The sequence below is a fragment of the Chiloscyllium plagiosum genome, chromosome 24 (genome assembly GCF_004010195.1).
Source record: "Chiloscyllium plagiosum isolate BGI_BamShark_2017 chromosome 24, ASM401019v2, whole genome shotgun sequence".
Classification (NCBI taxonomy): Eukaryota; Metazoa; Chordata; class Chondrichthyes; order Orectolobiformes; family Hemiscylliidae; genus Chiloscyllium; species Chiloscyllium plagiosum.
In genome coordinates, this window is record NC_057733.1 from 5,273,911 (window position 1) to 5,294,062 (window position 20,152).

The 20,152-nt window shown below is 45.4% G+C and overlaps 1 protein-coding gene across 1 annotated transcript in view; it reads left to right on the forward strand.

Moving 5' to 3' along the window:
* slc9a6a (solute carrier family 9 member A6a) overlaps positions 1-5,557 on the forward strand; it is a 72,607-nt gene extending 67,050 nt beyond the window's left edge. The window contains exons 15-16 of the mRNA XM_043715213.1: positions 4,123-4,228; positions 4,848-5,557. Of these exons, the coding sequence (XP_043571148.1) occupies positions 4,123-4,228; positions 4,848-5,111 (370 nt within the window). The 3' untranslated portion in view covers positions 5,112-5,557. The remainder of the gene's footprint in view (positions 1-4,122; positions 4,229-4,847) is intronic.
* The last annotated feature ends 14,595 nt before the right edge of the window (positions 5,558-20,152 follow it).

Genomic DNA, 20,152 nt, shown 5'->3' on the forward strand with positions numbered 1-20,152 from the left:
AATCATTTATGTAAATGACAAAAAGTAGAGGGCCCAGCACTCCACTGGTCACAGGCCTCCAGTCTGAAAAACAACCCTCCACCACCACCCTCTGTCTTCTACCTTTTGAGCTGGTTCTGTATCCAAATGGCTAGTTCTCCCTGTATTCCGTGAGATCTAACCTTACTAATCAGTCTCCCATGGGGAACCTTGTTGAACGCCTTACTGAAGTCCATATAGATCACGTCTGCTGCTCTGCCCTCATCAATCCTCTTTGTTACTTCTTCAAAAAACTCAATCAAGTTTGTGAGATATGATTTCCCATGCACAAAGCCATGTTGACTATCCCTAATCAGTCCTTGCCTTTCCAAATATATGTACATCCTGCCCCTCAGGATTCCCCCCAACAGCTTGCCCACCACCGAGGTCAGGCTCACTGGTCTATAGTTCCCTGGCTTGTCCTTACCACCCTTCTTAAACTGTGGTACCACGTTTGCCAACCCTGCAGTGGCACCACTTTAGCCAACCTCCAGTCTTCCGGCACCTCACCTGTGAGTATCGATGATACAAATATCTCAGCAAGTGGCCCCGCAATCACTTCTCTAGCTTCCCACGGAGTTCTAGGGTATACCTGATCAGGTCCTGGGGATTTATCCATCTTTATGCGTTTCAAGACATCCAGCACTTCCTCCTCTGAAATATGGACATTTTGCAAGATGTCGCCATCTATTTCCCTACAATCTATATCTTCCATATCCTTTTCCACAGTAAATACTGATGCAAAATATTCATTTAGTTTCTCCCGCATTTTCTGCGGCTCCACACAAAGGCCACCTTGCTGATCTTTGAGGGACCCTATTCTCTCCCTAGTTACCCTTTTGTCCTTAATGTTTTTATAAAAACCCTTTGGATTCTCCTTAATTCTATTTGCCAAAGCTATCTCATGTCCCCTTTTTGCCCTCCTGATTTCCCTCTTAAGTATACCTCTACTTGCTTTATACTCTTCTAAGGAATCACTCGATCTATCCTGTCTATACCTGACATATGCTTCCTTCTTTTTCTTAACCAAACCCTCAATTTCTTTAGTCATCCAGCATTTTAGTCATAGTTACCAGCATTCTCTTTCACCCTGACAGGAATATACTTTCTCTGAATTCTCGTTGTCTCATTTCTGAAGGCTTCCCATTTTCCAGCCGTCCCTTTACCTGTGAACATCTGCCCCCAATCAGCTTTCGAAAGTTCCTACCTAATACCGTCAAAATTGGCCATTCTCCAATTTAGAACTTCAACTTTTAGATCTGGTCTATCCTTTCCATCACTATTTTAAATCTAATAGAATTATGGTCGCTGGCCCCAAAGTGCTCCCCCATTGACACCTCAGTCACCTGCCCTGCCTTATTTCCCAAGAGTAGATCAAGTTTTGCACCTTCTCTAGCAGGTACATCCACATACTGAATCAGAAAATTGTCTTGTACACACTTAACAAATTCCCCTCCATCTAAACCCTTAACACTATGGCAGTCCCAGTCTATGTTTGCAAAGTTAAAATCTCCTACCATAACCACCTTATTATTCTTACAGATAGCTGAGATCTCCTCTCAAGTTTGTTTCTCAATTTCCCTCTGACTATTAGAGGGTCGATAATACAATCCCAATAAGGTGATCATCCCTTTATTATTTCTCAGTTCCACCCAAAAAACTTCCCTGGATGTATTTCCAGGAATATCCTCCCTCGGCACAGCTGTAATGCTATCCAAAACTGCCACTCCCCACCCCCTCGCCTCCCTATCTATCCTTCCTGTAGCATTGGTGTAGTATTGTGTACAGTTTTTGGTGCCACACTACAGGAAGAATGTGAATATGTTGGAGAGATTGTAGTAGAAATTTACAAGAATAGTCCAAGCAATGGGAGACCTCAAGACAAGGGGTCACGTTTTTAAGGTGAGAGGAGAGAGATTTAAAAAAGCTGTGAAGCAAAGTCTTTTTACATGGAGGGTAGTTCACATGTGGAATGAACTTCCTGAGGAAGTAGTGGATGTGGGTACAGTTACAATGTTTAAAAGACATTTGGATAGGAAAGGTTTGGAGGGATATGGGCCAGGAGCAGGCAGGTGGGACTAGTTTAGTTTGGGACTATGTTCGACATGGACTGGTTGGACTGAGGGGTCTCCTTACCTGCTGTATGGCTCTGTGAGAAAGTTCTGTTGTAGAATATAGAACATAGAACAGTACAGGTCCTTCAGCCCTTGATGTTGTGCCGACCGTTTATCCTACTCTAAGATCATACTAACCTACATACCCTTTGTTTTACTATCATCCTTGTGCCTATTCAAGAATCACTTAAATATCCCAAATGTCTCTGACTCTACTACCACTGCTAGCAGTGCATTTCACTCTCTATGTAAAGAACCTACCTCTGACATCTCCCCTAAACCTTCCTCCAATCACATTAAAATTATGCCTCTCGTGATAGACATTTCCACCCTGGGTAAAATGTCTCTGGCTATCCACTCTATCTATGCTCTTATCATCTTGTACACCTCTATCAAGTCACCTCTCATCCTTCTTCACTCTAATGAGAAAAGTCCTAGCTCCCTCAACCTTTCTTCATAAGACATGCCCTCCAGTCCAGGCAGCATACTGGTAAATCTCCTTGTACCCACTCTACTCTTCCTATAATGAGGCGACCAGAACTAAACACAACATTCCAAGTGTGATCTAACCAGGGCTCTGTGGAGCTGCGGCATAACCTTGTGGCTGCTAATCTCAAGCCCCCTGCTAATGAAAGCCAACACACCATATGCCTCCTTAACAACCCTATCAACTTAAGTGGCAACTATGAACATGGACTCCAAGAACCCTCAGTTCCTCCACACTGCCAAGAATCTGCCTTTAACCCTGCATTCTGTGTTCAAATTCGACCTGCCAAAATGAATCACTTCACACTTTTCCAGGTTGAACTCCTGGAATTTCAGCCCAGTTCTGCATCCTGTCAATGTCTGGTTGCAACCTACAACAGCCCTCCACACTATCCACAACTCCACCAACCTTTGTGTCATCTGCAAACTTACTAACCCCCACACCCCCTTCCACTTCCTCATCCAAGTCATTTATAAAACTCACAAAGAGCAGAGGCCCCAGAACCGATCCCTGCGGAACACCACTGGTCACCAAGCTCCAGGCTGAATACGTTCCATCTACCACCACCTTCTGTCTTCTATGGGCCAGCCTATTCTGTATCCAGACAGCCAGACTTCCCTGTATCCCATGCCTCCATAAGGAATGATTGAAGAGTTTGGGACTGTCCTCCTTGGAGCAGAGAAGGCTAGAAGGAAATTTGATGGAAGTTTTCAAAATCATGAGGAGTCTAGGCAGAGTTGAGATGAAACACTGTGGTGCCATTGGGGGAAGGAATGAGAGCTAGAAGGTGCAGTTTTTAGCTAATTGTTTAAAGAAGCAATGGTGAGGCAAGTGGTTGAGGTTTCTGGAGTGCACTGCCTGAGAGTGTGCTGGGGGCAGGCTCAATCAATGCTTTCAACAGGACTTCAGACAAATATCTGTAGAATGAAAATGTGTAGGCCCATGGGGAAAGGTACAAGGCAAATTGTTCCCTCAGAGTGTCAACATAGACATGACTGACTGACAGGTCTCTGTACTCTAGGCATTCTGTGAATTTGTTACAGAATCTGCTTCCAACATCCTTTCAGGCAGTACCTTACAGAAAGTGAAAGTCATCAGGATCCGAAAGGATTCATTAGTGAAAGACAACTGGTGTTGAGTTAAATCTGAGGGTCATCGTGGCTCAGGTGATGGAGCGAGGTTGAGAGGGTAGGACCTTCAGACTGACTTCAGCCTGTCATTTAACCAGGAATTAAACCTGGGAATTAAGCCCCTGCTGTTGGTGTCACGTTATGTTACAGACAAGCTGCTGGCTAACTCAGCTACTGTGCTCCAGGCAACAACCCACTGTGTCAAGCAAACATTCTGTATTACCCCGTCTGACAGGGGGAGCTCTTTTCCACCCCCCACCCCCCTAACTCCCCTTCTGATGGGGGGAGCTCTCAGGTTTCTGTCATTCAGTTTCTCCTGTTTTCTCCATGTGCAGTCAGTTTGTGAAGTAGTTTTCCTTCACAGAATACCCAGTTATTTGAAGCCGATATTAACACACAGTGGGCCCCCCCTCACCAGCACTTTACCCAGCTGCTGTGCTCCAGTTGCCAGGATCCTGACCAGCCCGCTGGCCTATGAGGTGAGAACATCTTACTGTCTACATATCTCTATGGTTGTTTTTTTCCAGAAGCTGCTTGGAGCTAGGGCTTGTGTCTTTCTGTGCTCAATATGTGAAACTGCACACTTTAACCAGAGAGGAGCTTTAGGGAGGTCTATCATTGGTTTGGTTCCTCCTGAATTCCAGATATTCCCACAGTCTGAGTGTTGGACAGTCAATCCAATCCCAGCTCCAACTCAGTGACACTCCTTTATTGGCCAGTGGCTAATGTGAGGATCTGCCTCTGTGTTCCAGCACACACTGTCTAATAGCATCAGGGTCACATCTATCTGTGGCTTTTCTATAGCTGCTGGCTGACTGTGTGTGGACACTGCTGTATGTTTATACATTCATGTTTTATCATGATTTCTGTGTGTGTGTGTACATTTACACAAACCTGGAGCTGTCTCTCAAACGGCTTTGTGGCTGACCCTACAAACCCCATGAACTGCAGCAGTTGGAGAAGGCAGCTCGCCATAATCTCCAGGGTACCGAGGGATTGAAAGTAAATGCTGGCCCAGTGAGCTACGTCCGCAGTCTGTAAATGAATAAAAGCAAAGTTGATGTCAGGCATCTTGAACTAATTGCTTCTCCTTCTCAGAACCAGGAGCAGCTGAAGGATGATGATTCTGAGCTGATTCTAAATGATGGTGATATCAGCTTATCATTTGGAGACTCTACCCTGGTCACGACTGACTCCAGCTACAGCAATGGTTCTGATCGCAGGAACCTCACTCAGAGTCTGGAAGATGCCCAGGAGCAGGATCAGGCCTGTGGTGGGCATGAGCTGGTCGTCCCAGTGAGAGACACTGAACCCATCCTGAACCTAAAGCTTACTGAGAACTCAGGGCCTCAGCTGCTGTAAGCTGCCAATCAGTGTTTCATCGACCCTGAGTACAACTTCTCCCTTGGCCAATACCATCTGCTCAGCCGAGATCGCACATGCACTCCAAATATTCTTCAGATTTTTAAGGGCTGCTATTTAATCTATTTTGGGTTATGGTGAATGATTGAACATTGCTCACAAGCAGAGATGATTTGTCATAGTTATTGATGTGAATCGGTTATATTTAAGACAAATTCGGCGTCCATTCAGTTCCTTATTAAATAATCTGTTTTATCACACCTAATATTAACATGAAGTCAAGTGATCAAGGGCTTTGTTCACTTACTGCTTGACTTTGATGACTTTGAACTAGGTTGAAATTTGTGGCACATTTCAGTAGGACTTATTTTGTTGATATTTGTGAATCCTCTGATAGCTCATTCTATCCCCTCTATTAAAGCAGGATCATCCTGGAGAGCCCATCATTCTTAGTGTGTTAGAATCAACACTTTGTACTACTCTCCCAGTCCCTGGTTCCAGATCTGCTTGGTTCAGCATGAAGATTTCTTGCTGTTGACTAGCACATTTTTGAATTTTAATGATGTCAGTGAGAATGAGATTTGGATTGAATTGAAGGGATCTGCATTGTTGATCAGTACAGTCACTGTTCACTTACAGCTCTGCACTGTATCATTCTCCTGTCATTCCTATCAACAAAGTTCCAGAGGACCAGTTTGACAGCAAAGTTACTTCCATCCTTCTTTGTGACCCTGTTATCAGAATGATTCAGTGAACAATGCACAGAGCACTGGTGTCCCATAGTCATTAACTGACAGGTTCAGCACAATCTCATCCCAACTCTTTACTCCCACACTGACCTCACAACTGATTCAGACCAGATCAATCGATATTCTGTCAAACACTGGTGTTACTGGAAATACTGTATTTTCTATGTACAAAACACCAAATGTAGAGAGTTAGGATGTAAGTTGAAAGGTAGGACCCTGATATTGTAGAGTATAACAGCCTCGAGAGAATTATAGTCATGTTGTTATTAGAGTGTAGCTGGAGTTTGGTGAAACGGGGGCCTCAAGGTGTAAGTCTTAGGAAATAATTCAATCTCAAATCTAAACCTTCCTTTAATTTAGCAGTCAAGATTAGAGTGGTGCTGGAAAAACACAGCAGGTCAAGCAGCATCCGATGAGCAGGAAAATCGACGTTTCAGGCAAGAGCCCTTCATCACTGCAGCATCACTCTAACCTTGACTCTGATCTCCAGCATCTGCAGTCCTCAATTTCACCCTCTTTAATTTAACAGTTAACTAAAAGTTGCTGTTTTGATTGGGTGCAGTTTATTTGCAGCTTTCAAATAGGAATTTACAGGTACTAAGCTGAAGCTAGTTAATTATATAACTGGTTCATTAGATAACTAAATAACTGGTTCATTCCAATTCCCAAACCCTTGAATTAGGAGCCATGAAAAGAGGGCTCCTTCAGTACTGCCTTCTCTGTACTGGAATGCTGTCTTATTGAATTGGAGAGTAGCCAGAGTTTGGTGAAAGAGGTGGGAGCTGATCACTATGTCCTTTTGTCTCATTGGTTAGCACTTCTGCTCTTCAATATTGGGCAAGTCAAAGCTGCTGATTGGGTGAGCCCAGATAATGAGTATTTATACCGTTACTATTGATTACAAAGTTTTTTTGTGGTTTATAGCTTATTTTCTGTTTTAACAAGGTATAGGGAAGAAGGGCTCTGAAATTAATGACATTATTTGATTTGAAGAGGCCTTTGAAGGTTTAATGCAGCTCCCGAAAGCCCCAGGTTTCAGAGCTCGGGGGTGCCAGCAGGAGGGTGTCAGCGAGGGACACGTTGGAGCATCTATGAAGCTGGGAGTAGCACGGATAGCACATACAGAGAGATGGTCACACTGCAGGCGAAACCTCGATAGGCAGAAAGGGAATGGGTAACCACCAGGCTGAGTGAAAGGGCTAGGCAGACAGCCGAGGAACCCCCTGTGACTATCCCACAGATGTACCACTTTGGATAGTGTTGAGGGGGAATGGCCTCTCGGGAGAACTCAGTAACAGCCAAATTCATTGCAGCACAGCTGGCTCTGCTGTGAGAGAGAAGAGGAGAAAATGTGGGAATGCAATAGTTACAGGGGTTTCGATTGTAAGGGGAGCAGATAGGTGTTTCTGTGGCTGCAAACGAGACTCCAGGATGGTGTGTCACCTCCCTGTGTTGGGGTTAAGGGTGTCTCAGAGATCTACAGGCCATTCTGGAGCAGAAGGTGTGGTTGTGGTACACATCAGTACCAAAGAGATAGTGAGGGAAAAATAAGGTTTTAAAAGCTAAGTATAGGGACTTGGGAAATGAGTTGGAAAATAGGACCCCTAAGATAGTGATGTCAAGATAACTATCAGTGCAACGTGGTAATCAGAGGAGAAACAGCAGGATATATCAGTTGATAATGTGGTGGAAAAATGGTGCAAGGGGGAGGGTTTCAGATTTCTAGCAGGGAGGTGGTGGGACCACTACAAACTGGACAGGTTACACTGGGCAGGACAGGGACTGATGTCTTAGGGCAAATATTTGGTATTGAGGTTGGTGTAAGTTTAAACTCGAACGGCAGAGAGGGCAGGGGTTGGGAATCTAAACAGGGTGAGAAGGGAAAGAGAAACCCGATGGTAATAAAAGAGAGAACTATACAATGCAAAAATGGTAGACAGGGTAATTAAGGGCAAAGGCCACATAGAGCCAGAATGCAAAGAGACATCAGAATGATTTTAAAAAAGCAAAAGGAAAGGAGGGAAGGAACAGGTGAATGTAGAACCCTTGGGAAATGATTCTGGAAAGATAGTTATGGGGAACAAGGAAATGGCAGAGAAGCTAAACATATTTTACGTCAGTCTTGACAGTGCAAGATATTTGGACCATCTCATTAATACTAAAGGTTACAGGGGAAGAATTAAGTAACATCACCATCACTAGGCAAGCACAATTAGACAAACTAATGGGGTTAAAGGCAGATAGATCCTCAGATACTGATGGCTTGCATCTTTGTATTCTAAAAGAAACAGTTACAGAGATAGTGGATGCTTTGGTTGTGATTTTCTGAAAATGTTTGGATTGTGGAGAAGTATCAGCAGATTGGAAAGCTGCTAATGTGACAGCCCCATTCAAAAGGGAGGAAGGCACAAAGCAGGTAACAATAGGAAGATCAGCCTGACATCTCTTGCCAAAAAGGTAACAGAATCAATTATTAAGGAAGTACTAGCAGAACATCTGGAAAGTCATAATCTACTCAATTAGAGGCAGCATGGCCTCGTGAAAGGGAAATTGTGTCTTGACTAATTTATTTGAGTTTTTTTGAGGAAGTCTCAACCAGAGAGGATACAGGGGAGCCAGTAGATGTATTGCATTTGGACTTGCAGAAGGCATTCGACAAAGTACCTCACAGAAAGTTGTCATAAGATAACAGCCCTCTGTATGGAAGGCAGTATGTCGTCACAGTTAGAGACTTGGCTAATGGGCAGGAAACAGCAAGTGGGATTAGAAATTGTTTCAGGTTGGTCACCCATCATCAGTGAGATTCCACAAGGAACAATACTGGGACTGCAACTGTTTACGATTATATATTAATGACCTGGAGGAAGAAAGTGAATGAACTGCAGTCATATTTGTAGACAACACAAAAATAGGTGGAAAGGCAGGTTGTGAGAGGGATACAAACAGTTTACAGAGAGATGGTGATGGGTAATATAGGGCATGGGAATGGAGTATAACATGGGAAACTGAAGATAATCATCTTGGAAGGGAGAGCAAAAGAACAGGGTAATATTTAAATAGAAACTGTAGGAAGAGCAATACAAAGGGACTTGAGGGGAACTTGTACAGGAAACACAGAAAGCTAGCACCCAGGGGCAGCAGGGAATGCGGAAGATAATAGAATGTTGGACTTTATTTCAAGGGGATTGGAGTATAAGAGCAGGGAAATCTTACTGCAACTGTACAAGGTGCTGGGGAGACCACATCTGGAACACTGTGACCAGTTTTGGTCCCTTTATTTAGGGAAAGATATCATTTCATTGAGACAGTTCAGAGAACGTTCACTATCCTGGTATGAAGGAATTGTTTTATGAGTAAATATTAAACCGGCTGGGACTCTACTCACTATAGTTTAGAAGAATGAGAGGTTTCAGTGAGATCACCAAAAGGATTCTTAAGGGGCTTGACAGGGTCAATACTGAGAGGATGTTTCCCCTCATGGGAAGAGTCTAGAACCAGCGGGCACAGTCTCAGAATAAAGGGGCACCACATTGGGACTGAGATGGGTAAGAATAACTTAGAGTCAGAGAGATGTTTAGCATGGAAACAGACTCTTTGGTCCAACTCGCCCATGCCGACCAGATACCCTAAATTAATCTAGTCCCATTTGCCAGCACTTGGCCAATGTCCCGTCAAACCCTTCATATTCATTAGAATCCCTACTGGGTGGAAACAGGCCCTTTGACCCAACCAGTTCACACCAACCCTCCAAAGAGTATCCCACCCAGACCCATTCCCTATATTTACCCCTGACTCATGAGCATATCCTATAGGTCTCTGAACACTACGGGCAATTTAGCATGACCAATTCACCTGGCCTGTCCATCTTTGGATTGTGGGAGGAAACTGGAGCATCCGGAGGAAACCCACACAGACACTGAGAGAATGTGCAAACTCCACAGAGAGAGTCACCCAAGGCTGGAATCGAACCCCGACCCCTGGTGCTGTGAGGCAGCAGTGCTAACCACTGAGCCACCATGCTGCCTCTCCAGATGCCTCTTAAATGTTGTAATTATACCAGCCTCCACCACTTCCTCAGGCAGCTCATTCCATACACTGACCACCCTCTTGCTCCTTAGGTCCCTTTTAAATTTTTGTCTGCTCACCCTAAACTTAACCCCTCTTGTTCTGGATGCCCCCACACCAGGGAAAAGGCTGTTTACTTATCCTATCCATGCCCCTCATGATTCTATAAGGTCACCCCTCGGCCTCCAATGGCCCTGGGAAAACAGCCGCAGCCTATTCAGCCTCTCCCTATAGCCTAACCCCACTCCCCCCCCCACCCCAAAAAACCTGGCAATATCTTAGTAAATCTTTTCTGAACTCTTTCTAGTTTCACAACATCCTTCTGAATAGGAGGTTCTCTGAGGATTGAGAGTCTTTGGAACTCCTTGCCACTGAGCTGGGGGAGGGCAGAGTCTTTGTGTATATTTAAGGCTGAGATAGATTCATGATTAGTCGGGGAAAGGCAGGAAAGTGCACCTGAGGGATATCAGGTCAGCTATGATCCTATTGAATGGCTGAGCTGGCAAATGGACTGATCCTGTTCCAATTTCTTCTTGTCTCACTGTTGCACTCTAACAGTTAGAATCATACAGTTCAGAAGAGGCCCTTTGCCCCATCATGTCTATACTTTCCCAAAACACACTACCGCCTCCACTAGTTCTACCTTCTAGCGCTTGGCCCATACCCTTGAATGTTATGACATTTCAGGTGCTCATCCAAGTCCTTTTTAAAAGTTGTGAGGCTCCTGCCTCCACCAACCCCCCCCCCCCCCAGCCAGTGCATTCCAGATTCCCACTACCCTCCGAGAGAAAAAGGTTTTTTCTCAAATCCTCTCTAAACCTTCTGCCTTTCACTTTTTAAAATGGTGCCCCTTGTTATTGAACCTTCAAGTAGGGGTAACAGCTACTTCCTATCCACCCTGTCCATGTCCCTCTTAATCTTTTCCACCTCGAACAGGTCCCCCTCAACCTTTTGTGCTCCAAAGAAAACAACTTGAACTTATCCAGCCTCTCTTCATTAGCTAACCTGGTCCATCCCAGGCAATGTTCTGGTGAATCTCTTCTGCACCCTGTCCAGCACAATTACATCCTTCCTATAGTGTAGCGAGCAGAACTGCACACAGTACTCCAGCTGTAGCGTGACCAAAGTCCCATACAGCACCCACACGACCTCCCTGTTCTTACAAACTAGATGTCGTCTGATAAAGGCAAGGATCTCTAATACCTTCTTAATTACCCTATTAACCTGACCTGCCACCTTCAGGGGTTGGTGGACAAGCATCTCTGGACTTCAGAGTGTCCTGCTATTCATGGAATATTCCCTTGTCTTGTTACTACTTCCAAAATGTATCACCTCACACTTGTCAGGATTAAATTGCATATGACCAATCCATTTATATCCTTCTGTAATTTAACACTTCCTTCTTACTGTCAATCACTTGACCAATCATTGTGCCATCCACAAATTTAGATCTATCCATCAAGTTGGTGGCAGCACAGAAGGAGGTGTTCTAGGTCCTGGCTCTCCAGCACAGTAGGTGGTGTTCTAGGTCCTGGTTCTCCAGCACAGTAGGTGGTGTTCTAGGTCCTGGCTCTCCAGCACAGTAGGTGATGTTCTAGGTCCTGGCTGTCCAGCACAATAGGTGGTGTTCTAGGTCCTGGCTTTCCAGCACAGAAGGAGGTGTTCTAGGTCCTGGCTCTCCAGCACAGAGGGAGGTGTTCTAGGTCCTGGCTCTCCAGCACAGTAGGTAGTGTTCTAGGTCCTGGCTCTCCAGCACAGTAGGTGGTGTTCTAGGTCCTGGCTCTCCAGCACAATAGGTGGTGTTCTAGGTCCTGGCTCTCCAGCACAGAAGGAAGTGTTCTAGGTCCTGGCTCTCCAGCACAGAAGGAGGTGTTCTAGATCCTGGCTCTCCAGCACAGTAGGAGGTGTTCTAGGTCCTGGCTCTCCAGCACAATAGGTGGTGTTCTAGGTTCTGGCTCTCCAGCACAGAAGGAGGTGTTCTAGGTCATGGCTCTCCAGCACAGAAGGAGGTGTTCTAGATCCTGGCTCTCCAGCGGAGTAGGAGGTGTTCTAGGTCCTGGCTCACCAGCACAGAAGGAGGTGTTCTAGATCCTGGCTCTCCAGCGGAGTAGGAGGTGTTCTAGGTCCTGGCTCTCCAGCACAGTAGGAGGTGTTCTAGATCCTGGCTCTCCAGCACAGTAGGTGTTCTAGGTCCTGGCTCTCCAGCACAGTAGGAGGTGTTCTAGATCCTGGCTCTCCTGCGGAGTAGGAGCTGCTCTAGGTCCTGGCTCTCCAGCACAGTAGGTAGTGTTCTAGATCCTGGCTCTCCAGCACAGAAGGAGGTGTTCTAGATCCTGGCTCTCCAGCGGAGTAGGAGGTGTTCTAGTTCCTGGCTCTCCAGCACAGTAGGTGGTGTTCTAGGTCCTGGCTCTCCAGCACAGAAGGAGGTGTTCTAGATACTGGCTCTCCAGCGGAGTAGGAGGTGTTCTAGGTCCTGGCTCTCCAGCACAGAAGGAGGTGTTCTAGATCCTGGCTCTCCAGCACAGTAGGAGGTGTTCTAGATCCTGGCTCTCCAGCGGAGTAGGAGGTGTTCTAGGTCCTGGCTCTCCAGCGGAGTAGGAGATGTTCTAGATACTGGCTCTCCAGCACAGTAGGAGGTGTTCTAGATCCTGGCTCTCCAGTACAGTAGGAGGTGTTCTAGATCCTGGCTCTGATCCTGGCTCTCCAGTACAGTAGGAGGTGTTCTAGATCCTGGCTCTCCAGCACAGTAGGAGATGTTCTAGGTCCTGGCTCTCCAGCACAGAAGGAGGTGTTCTAGATCCTGGCTCTCCAGTACAGTAGGAGGTGTTCTAGATCCTGGCTCTCCAGCACAGTAGGAGGTGTTCTAGGTCCTGGCTCTCCAGCACAGAAGGTCTGTAATGCTGAACATTCACTTCCTTATTGTGCATCCCCCAAGCCCAACATTCTCATCTACATCCTTAATTAATATCACAGACAATAAGGGAATCAGCCCTGATCCTTGCGGTACACCGGACTCCATTCACATAAAATGCCTCTTACCACCACCCTCTGCCTTCTGTCACTAAGCCAATTTTGGATCCTCCTTGCCAAGATATCCTGAATCTCATTCTCTATCAGTATCCTCTGCATCCCTCTCTATCATGTCCTCATCAAAGGACTTTCTGAAATCCATATAAACTACATCAACTGTACCACCCTCATTTATACACCTGGTCACCTTGAAAACTTCCATCAGATTTTTTCGGCTCCTTCTGACAAAGCCATGCTGACTATCCTTGATCTAACCTTGCCTCTCTAAGTGGAGATTAACTTCCTCCTTCCCTATTTTCTCACTAGTTTTTCGACTCACTGGTCTATAGTTCATTGATTGATCTGTCCCACCCTTCTTGTAAAGTGGAATCACATTAGCACTTTTCCATCCCTCTGGCACCTCCTCTGTGGCCACTGTTTTAAAAATTTGAGTCAAGGTCTTTGTATTTTCCACCCTCGTCTCTCACGTCAACTTGGGATACAACTCATTCAGACCCTGGGAATTTGTTCACTTTTAGATCCACCTAAACCTCCAACACCTCTTTGAATTGATTGCAATATCGCCAAATGTGTAGATGATACTAAGCTGGGTGGCAGTGTGTGCTGTGAGGAGGATGCTAAGAGGCTGCAGGGTGACTTGGACAGACTGGCAGAGTGGGCAAATACTTGGCAAATGCAATATAATGTGGATTAATGTGTGGTTATCCACTTTGGTCGCAATAACAGGAAGGCAGATGATTATCTGAATGGTGACAGTTTAGGAAAAGGTGAGGTGCAACAAGACCTGGGTGTCATAGTGGAACAGTCATTGAAGGTTAGTATGCAGGTGCAGCAGCTAGTGAGGAATGCTAATGGCATGCTGGCCTTCATAGCGAGAGGATTTGAGTATCACAGTAAGGATGTCTTGCTGCAGTTATACCATGCCTTGGTGAGGCCACACCTTGAGTACTGTGTGCAGTTTTGGTCTCCTAATCTGAGGAAGAATATTCTTGTTATTGAGTGAGTCCAGTGAAGGTTCACCAGACTGATTCCCGGGATGGCAGGACTGACAGATGAGGAAAGACTGGATCGACTGGGCTTGTACTCACTGGAATTTAGTAGAATGAGGAGGAGGGATTTCACAGAAACATCTAAAATCCTGATTGGACTGGACAGGCTAGATGTGGGATGAATGCTCCTGATGTTGGGAAGTCCAGCACTAACGGTCACAGTCTAAAAATAAATGGGAAGCTATTCAGGACTGAGATGAGGAAGAATTTCTTCATCTAGAGAGTTGTGAAGCTGTGGAATTGTCTCCCACAGGACGCTGTTGGGGCCAGTTCATTGGATATATTCAAGAGGGAGCAGGACATGGCCCCTGTGGCTAAAGGGATCAGGGGGTATGGGGAGAGGGCAGGAGTGGGACACTGAGATTACATGGTCAGCTATGATCATACTGAATGGTGGGGCAGGCTCGAAGGGCCAAATGACCTACTGTGACACCTGTCTTCTGTTTCTATGATACTGCTGTGGTTCTGGAGTCACATGTAGACCAGGCCGGGGAAGAGCAAGAAATTTCTGTCCCTAAAGGACATGAATGAAGCTGGTGGATTTTTACTGTAATCAATGATTATTCATTAGTCATCATCTCTGAGATAGTAGTCATGATTTGGAGATGCCGGTGTTGGACTGGGGTGTACAAAGTTAAAAATCACACAACACCAGGTTATAGTCCGACAGGTTTAATTGGAAACACACTAGCTTTCGGAGCGATAACCCTGATGAAGGTGCGTCGCTCTGAAAGCTAGTGTGTTTCCAATTAAACCTGTTGGACTATAACCTGATGTTGTGTGATTTTTAACTCTCTGAGATAAGCTTTCAATTCCAGATTGATTTTAATTTAAATTCTATCAATCAGCTGCTGTGGTGGGATTTGAATCCATTGCCTTCAGAGAAGTAGCCTGAGACTCCGGATCACTTATCCTATGACAGTATCATTACACTGCTAGCCGCAATTGTATAGTCTGAGTCATTCATATTATGATCTGGTTGTAAATACCTAAGGCACCAGTACAGATCCTTGGAGCAATCCACTGATCACAACTTGCCAAATATCCCCTTTATTCATTCTCTCATTATTCTGTCCTTTAATTTTCAATCCATGGTAGCTCACTGCTGCCTCACAGCTCCAGGGACCCAGGTTCGATTTCAGCCTCGGGTGGCTGCCTTTGCACATTCTTCCCGTGTCTGCGTGGATTTCCTCCGGGTGCTCCACTTTCCTCCCACAATCTAAAAATGTGTAGGCTAGATGGATTGGCCATGCTAACTTGCACATAATGTCCAGGGATATGCAGATTTGGTGGATTAGCCATGGGAAATACAGGGTTACAGGGAGTGGGTAGTAGAGTAGGTCTGAGTAGGATGCTCTTTGGAGGGCTGAATGGTGTGCTTCCACATTGTAGGGATTCTATGTTATATCAGTCTGCGCATCTTCTCGAATTCTGTCCTTGCATTCGAAATAAACAGAGATTTGAAAAATTCATTTAACACTTTCCCAATACCCTCCATTCATGTGCAGATTTCCCCCGGTCCCAAATAGCCACTCCCCTTTCCTCGATTATTCTATTCCCCTGAGTATGCTTCCAGAATTGAGATTCTGCTTTATCTTGCAGCCAGTATTTTCACATGCCCTTTCATTGTTTTCCGAATTGCTTTCTTGTGTTGCACCCACATTTCCTGTACTCCTCCAGGACCTCTGTTGATTTGCTCCTCTTGTACCTGTTAGACCCTCTTTTCCACTTCATCCAGTCCTAAATATCCCAGGGGTTCTATGGGGACCTTGCTCCTAAATTTTACCCTGAAGGGAAAATGTTGGGCTTGTACTCCCCTAGTACCCTTCTGATAGCCTCCCAATGTTCTGTAGATTTTCCCTCAAGTCGCTGTTCTCAGTTTATTTCCTGCTGATTTTTAATAAAATCTGCCTTACTTCATCTTTTTCCTTTTTCCATAACAAACTTCAAACATAGTGTTGTATCACTATCACTGAGTTACTCCCCACTGTCCCCTCATTCCCAAGAATTCGGCACAGCATTGCATCATCCCTTGTAAGACCATCAACCTGTTGATGTGAAAAGCTCAAGGAATCTGTCCCCTTTATATGATGATTATCCCAATTAATATTGAGGTAATTGAATTCCCGAATATAATTGCCCAGTTTTATTTTTACATACCTTAGTGAATTGATTACATATCTGCTCCTCAAATACCTGCTCATTGTTGGGGACAGTGTGATGGCCATTTTTTTTTATTCCAAAGTTCTACCCACAAATCCTCATTTGGTGACTCTTCCGAGATATCATCCCTCCTTACTACAGTAACTGACTCACTAATAATTCAACACAAGCTGCCCTCCTGCACACTCCCTTGTCCTGCCTGAATATCCTCCATCCCAGAATGTTCAATTGCCAGTTTTAGTACAAGAGAACAAAGAAAATTACAGCACAGGAACAGGCCCTTCGGCCCTCCACGCCTGTGCCGATCCTGATCCTCTATCTGAACCTGTCACCTATTTTCTAAGGATCTGTATCCCTCTGCTCTCTGCCCATTCATGTATCTGTCTAGATACATCTTAAATGACACTATCGTGTTCACCTCTACCACCTCCACTGGCAACGCATTCCAGGCCCCCACCACCTTCTGTTTCACTAACTTCCCACGCATATCTCCCTTACACCTTTCCCCTCTCACCTTGAACTCATGACCCCTAGTAATTGAGTCCTCCACTCTGGGAAACAGCTTCTTGCTATCCACCCTGCCTACACCTCTCATGATTTTGTAGACATCAATCAGGTTCCCCCTCAACCTCTATCTTTCTAATGAAAATAATCTTGATCTACTCAACCTCTCCCCATAGCTAGCACCCTCCATATCAGGCAACATCCTGGTGAACCTCCTCTGCACCCTGTCCAAAGCATCCACATCCTTTTGGTAATGTGGCGACCAGAACTGTATGCAGTATTCCAAATGTGGCCGAACCAAAGTGTTATACAACTGTAGCATAACATGACAACTCTTGTACTCCGTATCCTATCTGATGAAGGAAAGCATGCCGTATGCCTTCTTGACCACTCTATTGACCTGCGTTGCCACCTTCAGGATACAATGGACCTGAACACCTCGATCTCTCTACGTTAATTTTCCCCAGGACTTTTCCATTTACTGTATAGTTCGCTCTTGAATTGGATTTTCCAAAATGCATCACCCTTGCATTTGCCCAGATCGAACTCCATCTGCCATTTCTCAGCCCAACTCTCCAATCTGCTGCATTCTCTGACAGTCCCCTTCATGATCTGCTACTCCACCAATCTTAGTGTCATCTGCAAATTTGCTAATGAGGCAACCTACACCTTCCTCCAGATCATTTATGTATATCACAAAGACAGTGGTCCCAGCACGGATCCCTGTGGAACACCACTGGTCACAGGTCTCCATTTTGAGAAACTCCCTTCCACTACTACTCTCTGTCTCCTGTTGCCCAGCCAGTTCTCTATCTATCTAGCTAGAACACCCTGGAGCCCATGCAACTTCACCTTCTTCATCAGCCCAGCATGGGGAACCTTATCAAATGCCTTACTGAAGTCCATGTCTATGACATCTACATTCCCTTCCCTCATTAATAAACTTTGTCACCTCTTCAAAGAATTCTATTAGGTTTGTAAGACATGATATTCCCTCCACAAAACCATGCTGCCTATCACTGATGAGCCCACTCTCTTCCAAATGTAAATAGATCCATCTCTCAGTACCTTCTCCAGCAGCTTCCCTACCACTGATGTCAGGCTCACCGGTCTGTAGTTACCTGGATTATCATTGCTATCCTTCTTAAACAAGGGGACAACATTAGGAATTCTCCAGTCCTCCGGGACCTCCCGTGTGCTCAAGGATTCTGCAAAGATATCTGTTAAAGTCCCAGCTATTTCCTCTCTCACTTCCCTCAGTCACCTGGGATAGATCCCATCCAGGCCTGGGGACCTCTGGCAGTTGTACTCCATCTTTAAACCAAATCTTTTTAACAATCTACAAGATGCACTGCAAAATTTCACCAAAGATCCTCAGATAGCACCTTCCATACCCACAACTACTTACAGCAATACATTGGAACACCACCCCCTGCAAGTTCCCCTCCAAGCCACTCACTGTCCTGACTTGGAAACATATCACCGTTCCTTCACTGTCACTGGGTCAGAATCCTGGAATTCCCTCCCTAAAGGCATTGGGGGTCAACCTACAGCACATGGACTGCAACGGTTCAACAAGGCAGCTCACCCCCACCTTCTCAAGGGGCAATTAGGGACGGGCATTAAATATTGGCCCAGCCAGTGACACCCACATCCCATGAATACATTTGTTAAAAAAGGGCTGAGCAGATTCTTCATTTGAATAGTAATGAATGAAGAGCTTTCTGAAAGGTGGGAATTATAAAAATAAGGAGGATTAGGCAACTGGATGATGTGGGTTGCAGGTGACAGGCGAGGAATGGAGGCAGCTTGAAGCTCACATCTCTTGTGAGTTGTGTGCTGCAGGTATCAGTATTAGTAATAGTATTAGTATCAGTATTAGTAATAGTATTAGTATCAGTATTAGTAATAGCTGGCACTAAGGAATTGACAGATTGCAAAACCTCCACCTCGTGAATTCAATGCTGTCTGTGATTGTTGGATTCTGTGAGTGAGACATTTGTAGAGCATATTTGAAGATTGTGTGTCTTTCTCCTTATGCCCCAGTTCATTCGTATATACAATAGAAACACGTTCCCTTTTATCTTTCCACAGTCTGCTTTACACTGTTTTGGTGCCGTGAGTGAATTATCTGGGTTTTTTATTTAAGTGGTTTAGTGAAGTTAATTAAGTGAGGATGAGCGTGTGTGCCACACGATACACTTTCCTGAGGGAGCTTGGACATAGACAGGACTCTGACAATATTTAGAGCTGGAAATGTATTTCTGAGGCTGTGAAATGTAACTGACTGTGATGGTTCAAGTTTCCTGATCCATAAATTGGACTAACAATGGGTTTGTGTGTGAGGCATTTGTCATTCTGCATTTCTGTGACATTTTTATTTTCTTTGACTGTAATAAAACTAATTGTAAATATCCATAAATTAACATGGTGATTGTTTTGGAAAATAAATTCACGCATTTGTTTCAAAAAGAAATTGTGTTTGGAAAAGATTTTTTTTAACTTCAATCTTTAGTTACTGCAGTGGGATGGTAGGGGCTGAGATACAAATACTGGGGTGGGGGTGAGGTAGCTGGGAATGTGATAGGTAGATGAAGGAAGTGAAGGTGATAGGCTGGAGAAGAGGATGGAGCAGATAGGTGTGGAAGAAGATAGACAGCACAGTTTAAGAGGGCAGTGCTGGGTTGGAGGGTTGGATCTGGGATGAGGTGGGCGGACGGGAAATGAGGAAACTGGTGTTGTCGACATTGATGCTGTGTAGTTGGAGGGTCCTAAGGTAGAAGATGAGACATTCTTTCTCCAGGCGTGGCTGGCTAGGATTTGGTGATGGAGGAGGCCTAGGACTTGCATGTCCTTGGCAGAGTGGGAGGGGGGGTTGAAGTGATCGGCCACAGGGCGGTGGGGTTGTTTGGTGCAAGTGTCCTGGAGATGTTCCCTGAAACATTCCGCGAGTTGGTGTCCTGTCTCCCTGATGTAGAGGAGATCACATCGAGAGAAACAGACACCGTAGATAAGGTGTATGGATGTGCAGGAAAATCTCTGCCGGTTGTGGGGGATGGGTCCTTGGACAGAGGTGAGGGTGGAGGAGTGGGCGCAAGTTTTTAACCTTTTGTGGTGACAGGGGAAGATGCCAGGAGGTGAGGGTGGATGTGGGTGGTGTGGACATAACGAGGGAGTCACAAAGGGAATGGTTTCTGCGGAACGCTGATAAGGGTGGGGAGAGAAATACCTCTCTGGTGGTGGGGTCAGTTTATAGGTGGAGGAAATGGCGGAAGATGATGCGATGTATCCGGAGGTTGGTGGGATGGAAGGTGAGGAACAGGGAGGTCTATCTTTGTTGCTATTGGAGAAATGGGGTTCAAGGGGGGAGGTGCAGGAAGTGGAGGAGATACGGTGGAGGGCATTGTTAATCACGTGGGAGGGGAAATTGCGATCTTTAGAAGAACACGACAAACCAGGCAGCATCAGGAGGTGGAGAAGT